Source organism: Vigna radiata, chromosome 2, assembly GCF_000741045.1.
Source record: "Vigna radiata var. radiata cultivar VC1973A chromosome 2, Vradiata_ver6, whole genome shotgun sequence".
Classification (NCBI taxonomy): Eukaryota; Viridiplantae; Streptophyta; class Magnoliopsida; order Fabales; family Fabaceae; genus Vigna; species Vigna radiata.
Window position 1 is genome coordinate 17,356,199 of NC_028352.1, and position 6,081 is coordinate 17,362,279.

The 6,081-nt window shown below is 36.2% G+C and overlaps 1 protein-coding gene across 1 annotated transcript; it reads left to right on the forward strand.

The window, feature by feature from the left end:
* Nucleotides 1-1,491: 1,491 nt before the first annotated feature.
* On the forward strand, nucleotides 1,492-2,919 carry LOC106752719. Its single transcript, XM_014634454.1, has 2 exons — nucleotides 1,492-1,839; nucleotides 1,936-2,919. Exons 1-2 carry the CDS (start codon nucleotides 1,492-1,494, stop codon nucleotides 2,917-2,919), a joined length of 1,332 nt encoding a protein of 443 aa, XP_014489940.1.
* Nucleotides 2,920-6,081: the final 3,162 nt, after the last annotated feature.

A 6,081-nucleotide genomic window follows, 5' to 3' on the forward strand; every position in this document is an offset into this window, starting at 1 on the left:
TTAATTTCTTACTTTCAGTTCACTGAATCAGATTATAATTTGTTGTCAAATTGATTTTGATAAATACTGTTAAATTGAATAACGTAACACAAATTCCCTTGGGAGAACGATACTCTTAACTTTATCACTGTATTACTTGTAACGATTTGGTATACTTGCCAAAAAGTTATCAAGTTTTTGGCGCCGTTGCCGGGGAATTTGATTGTTTTGTTATTTCAATTCATTGTTTATCAATTTCAATTCTGTTCCATTATCTGTAAATCCATTGTTCTAGTTTTTGTATATCTGTAAATATTGTGTTCTGTTCCTATGTTATTTCTTTGGGCTAATCTTTAGAGATTTTTGTTCTGCATGAGAAGCAGAACAAAATCTGAGAATTTATTGTTTGATTCTAAGATTGAGAGGACTACCCGTAGAAATAATAGTAGGCGTAGAAGAGAAAACCGAAAAAAAAGAAGCTAGAGAAGCTAGCTTATCTGCTACTTCAAACACTTTTTCTTCATCTGATCAAGAGGATAAAAAGAATGGAGGGAAATCGTGATAATGAACAAAGGGATAGGCGTACGTTGGAAGATTTTGCTTCAGTGTTTGTACCGTCATCTTTCAACAGTATAGCCCGACCTGTGGTGATTGCGGCTAATATGGAAATGAGGCCATCATTGATTCACCTTGTTCAAAGTAACCCATTTTCAGGATTGTCACACGAAAATCCCTATGATCATCTGACAACTTTTAATCAATATTGCAATACTGTGAAAATGTTGAATGTGTCAGATGAGGCAATCAGACTTAGTCTCTTTCCCTTCTCTCTGGCTGGAGAGGCCAATAAATGGTTAAATTCCTTTCNAGAGGAAAGTCTGACAGATTGGGATGANGTTGTGGCAAAGTNTTTACACAAATATTTCCCTCAATCGAAGATAAATAAAGGCAAGCAGGAGATATCCTCTTTCCAACAGGAACCTGAAGAGACTTTGGGCAAGGCATGGGATAGGTTCAAGGGGTTGCTTAGAAAGACTCCCATTCATGGGTTTGACGTTCCCACTCAAATAAACCTCTTCTTGGGAGGTTTAAAATCTCACACAAAGTTAATGTTAGATGCCTCAGCAGGAGGGAACATTAGGTTGAAGACACCTGATGAAGCCCATGAGATTATTGAAAATATGGCATCCAGTGACAATGACGTTCCAAGTGAGAGGGCAAAACCAAAGGAGGGGAATGTTTGAGTTGCAATCCCAAGATGCCTTATTAGCCCAAAACAAAATTATAACTCAACAGCTAGAGTCTCTAATGAAAAATGTATCACAACTACAACTCCAAAATGTATCATAGGCACAACATACTGTGCAAGGTTGTGAACTGTGTGGTGCAGAGCACCAAAATGGACAGTGTGTTATTCTAACCAATGCAAAGGAAGAGGTAAATTATATGGGAAATCAAGGCCGTCAAGGCAATTTTGGAAATTATAATCAAGGTTGGAGACCTCATCCTAGCATGGGTCAGGCTAGTTCCAGTAGACCACCACCTCCACAGTTTCAACAACAACCCACTGATAGGACATCAAAACTGGAAGAAACTCTTCAACAATTCATGCAAATGTCCTTATCAAATCAAAAGAGCACAGATGCTTCTATAAGGAATTTAGAAGTTCAAATGGGTCAGTTGGCCAAGAAATTAGAAGAGAAGCCTGTGAATACATTTAGAGCTAACACTGAACCAAATCCAATAGAGCATTGCAAAGCTATAACTACAAGGAGTGGTAAAGTGTTAGAAAGTGTAGTTGTGAGGAAGGAGGGTGAAAATGAAAAATCAAGTGAAGAGCATGAAAAAAAAGAAGAGAAAGTTGAAGAAGAAGAAAAAGATAAAAGAAAGGAAGATGGAAGACAAAAAGAGAGAGTTTCGGTGAAGCAACTCCCTTATCCTAAAAATACTTCACAGAAGGATAAGGAGAGACAAATGGATCGGTTCAAGAAAATATTTAATGAACTTGAGATTACTTTGCCCTTGACTGAAGCATTGCAACAAATCCCTGCTTATGCAAAATATGTGAAGAAATTCCTCAGTAAAAAGAAGAAGTATTTAGATAAGGAAACAATTGAAGTGCAGGGAAATTGTAGTGCAATTATGCAGAAATCTTTACCTCCAAAAGTCAAAGATCCAGGGAGTTTCACTATTCCCTGCACCATTGGAAATCATAATATAGGGAAGGCTCTTGTTGACTTAGGGGCTAGCATCAATTTGATGCCCTTATCTATGCTTAAAAAGATTGGTAACCTTGAAGTCAAGTCAACAAGAATGATATTGCAAATGGCAGATAGGTCCATTAAGCATCCCTACGGTGTAGTGGAAGATGTTGTGATTAAAGTTGATAAACTGAAATTCCCTGTTGATTTTGTAGTAATGGAAATGGAGGAGGGTGTTGATATACCTCTCATTCTTGGAAGACCTTTCATGAAGACAGCTAAGGTTGTTATTCATGTTGATGATGGAACTGTTAAATTAAAAGACCAAGATGAAGAGGTGACATTCAATGTCTTTGAATATGTGAAGCAAAGTCAAGAGGAAAAGACTAGTTACAAAGTGAAATATGAAGTTTTAGCAGTGACTAGTCTTCCAAGGCAAGTTGTCAAGTTAACCAAAAAGAACCTTAATTGTTTCAATCCAAAAGTGAAGGAAAGAGATGAAGATAAGGAGGAGCAAAGAGTTCACCAAGAATCTGATGTGAAAAATGATGAACTAAAACCTGGCAAACCTGTCAGTCATAAGAACAGGTTATGGGTCATCAAGGACATAAAGGTAAATGGAGTTCTTGAAATTGAGGCTCCATATTCAAGAAGAATTAAGTTGGTGACAAGAAAGTTACTCAGAAAATGTTGGTGTCATGAAAGGAAGAAGCACACCAACATCAAGAATCCAACTTAACCATGAAATGTCTAGGTCAAGCTAGTGACGTTAAAGAAGCGCTTGCTAGGAGGCACCCTAGCACATGTTTGTATATATCTGTGTTGTTGGTTTTGTTTCTGTAATTGTTGAGTTTGAATGTGGAGAGGAGGTCTGGTAGATGCTTGAATGTTGATTTTAGACGCTCTAGTCGCACAGCGCACAACTGAGGTGCGCTAAGCGACTAATTAATTTTTGGAAGAACTTGCTAGCACAGCGAACCACATGCGCTTTGCGAGAGAGAAAAATATTTTGATAATTATATTGAGGTTCGCACAGCGCACCACATGCGCTTTGCGTTCCAAAAATTTAATTTTCTCTGCTAGACAAACCGCACAGCGCACTTGTATGACAAAGCGAGGAAAATTTGGGAGAAATTAAATGTTTAATTAGCAAAGCGCACATCTTGCGCTAGGCTAATAATAGTTTGAGGGGGCTCTGTCAAAATATTTGCTTTGCGAAATTTTACGCAGAGCGAGAATCAATGAGAAGAGGGTGTTAAATTTTAATTCGCAAGGCACACAGCTGAGATGCGCTCTGCGAATTCTGTTTCTATTTAAAAAAAAAAAACCAAATAGATAATTAAGTTAAAAAAAAAATGAAAACACATAGCGCACAAACTTTTCGGCGCTATGCGAATGAAACCATAAAAAGAAAGAAAAAAAAAGTTTAAGAAGTACATTAGCATAGCGCACAACCATTGTTGCGCTAAGCTAATGTTTTTTTTTTTAAAAAAGAAAAACTAAAAAAAAAAAACTAAAGAAAAAGGGTTAGTAGCACAACGCACACATGTTACGCTTAGCGACTTCCCTTAAAAAAGAAACCAAAAAAAAGAAAAGAAAGAAGAAACAGTAATTTCGCTTAGCGCACTATTTCGGTGTGTTTAGCGAATTTTGAACAGATGACTTCTACAACCATCACAAGATCTTTTTCAAGAGCACATCCTGTTGCAGCATAGGAAGAAAACCTTGATCGACAAATATTCTCTTTTGAGTTTGCGAACCCCTATTATGGCCTGTGGGCAGGCCTAAGTCCAGGAGGGGAAGTGCCTATGCGGAGGATGACGATGATGAGGATGATGAAGAGCCCAATCCCAGATGCACACAACAGAGTCACGAGACATATGAGAGCGAGTGGAGATCCGGATCAGATGGACAGACTCTCCCGTTGTTTCAATTTTTTGTTATTTGTTTTTCAGTTCAGATGTTATATTGTGGAACATTGTTTAGTTGTTTATGTTTGTGTTGTGAAGACAATGACATTTTGATTTAATGAATGATGTGTGTTTTGATTAATTGGTATGATTTTTAAAGATGAGAACATGTAGGATTGTGGTGCAATGTGCTTAAACTGTGATCTTGTGCATGAGTTGAACTAAGACCAGATACTGTGGAGTGTTTGAGAGCATGAATGAGTGAAACAGATGAGATGATAAATTTGTTTGGATATGGAATTGATTTTTGCATGATTGTGATTCTACATACACACTTTTGGTTAAGGATGAGAAAGGCATTGTTCTTGTTAAATTGTATAGCTACTGGCCAAATAGCTAACCTTCATACGTTATATATGATACCATTGTGAACCCTTTTAAGCCTTGAAAATTTTTTCTTCCACCGTGAGCCAATTAGATGATATCCTACCTTACACTTTAGAAGAGAATGAGTATTATGTTTTGAGTGAAGGTATGATTGAGTTAAAGTTTGGGGGAAGAAAAATGTTCAATAATAAAAAAAAAAAGTTGATGAAAAGGGTACATGATTTGAAGAATTGAAGGTTGTAACCAGAAAGAATATGGTAGGAACCGATGATGAATAATTTGGGATTGTGATGATGATTAAGATTTGAAACATATACTTATGTTCTCTTCTTAGGTGTCTTTGAATCCAGAAAAACCATAATTCTTCTAGCCAAGCCAAGCTTTCGCCCTTAAAAGACCTTTTGACTTAACCAAATGTGTGTCAAATGTATGAATTAGATGATGTGCAAAAGTTGATGAAGCTTTTAAACAAATTTGTTGATATACAGGTGAGGACAAACACTAAAAGCGAGAGATCTTAATATTTGGTCTGGTTGTTCATACTCAATGCATAAGTGATCTGTTGTTAATGAATGCACCATGTCATGTTTGTTCAAGTCTTTGGGAATTCATATAATTTTTCTGATAAGCACATTCATTTCATCAAAATGTCATATGTCTGTTATGTGTTGTTCATTTATTTTCTGTGATTTCCTGAGGGCATGAAATAATTCAAGTTTGGGGGAGTTGATAAGTGTGAAAAACAGATGTTTTTACACTTATAAATGATCTTAATCTTGTAATTATTTATGTTTTTACTCAGTGAAAAGTTGTAATAGGAAGTAGATTATTATGTAAATTACTGTTCAGGAAAAAATTGTACAAAGTGGAAGCTGTCAGCCAATTCTCGCAGAGCGCAAGCAAATTCGCAGAGCCAGCAAAATTAATTCGCATAGCGCACACACATATGTGCGTTGAGCGAATAATGAAAATTAAAAAAAAGGGCAGTATTTTGAAAATTCGCATAGCGCACCAGAGACTGTGCGCTTAGCGAATTACAGCAGTTGAGTGTATAATTAAAACTAATTCGCACAACGAATACACTCTTGTGCGCTGAGCGAATTAAAATAATTAACTGCTCTTTAAAGACGTGACAGAGAGGTAGAAAAGTGATCTTCTGACATTCCAAAAAATACAGAACTGCTCTGCATACCAAGAGAAGACCATCAGAAGACTCTCTGAAGACATCAAGACTGCACATGATGCAAGGAATTGCTTAAATGAGTACGTTTGTGATGTCTAGGATAGGCTAAATTTCTGTTCGTTGGAATTGATTGTAATGGCTGACACTTGATGTAATTTTTCCTGTTCAATATAAGTTCTGTTCATATGTTTTTCTTGTTTTACTTGTGATTATACGGAAGTATAATATATTTAATATATTCAAATTGTACTGTGAAGTAAATTTGAGTATGAACGTAAGAAAAGAAACAAGAAGGAACGATGCTAGGAATGGTTTCAATTCTTCTGGTCATTTATAAACATCAGATCTTAATGCAAAGGTTATGTTTAATTACTTAAGGAATTAATAATTGAGCATAATTCTTTAGAACTTGTTTTAAGGG

Excerpts from the sequence above, each read along its gene's own strand:
- LOC106752719 (XM_014634454.1), top strand. The coding sequence starts at position 1,492 with ATGGGTCAGGCTAGTTCCAGTAGACCACCACCTCCACAGTTTCAACAA. Across the intron at positions 1,840-1,935 it reads ATGAAAAAAAAGAAGAGAAA|AAGGATAAGGAGAGACAAAT; the intron begins GTTGAAGAAGAA and ends AATACTTCACAG.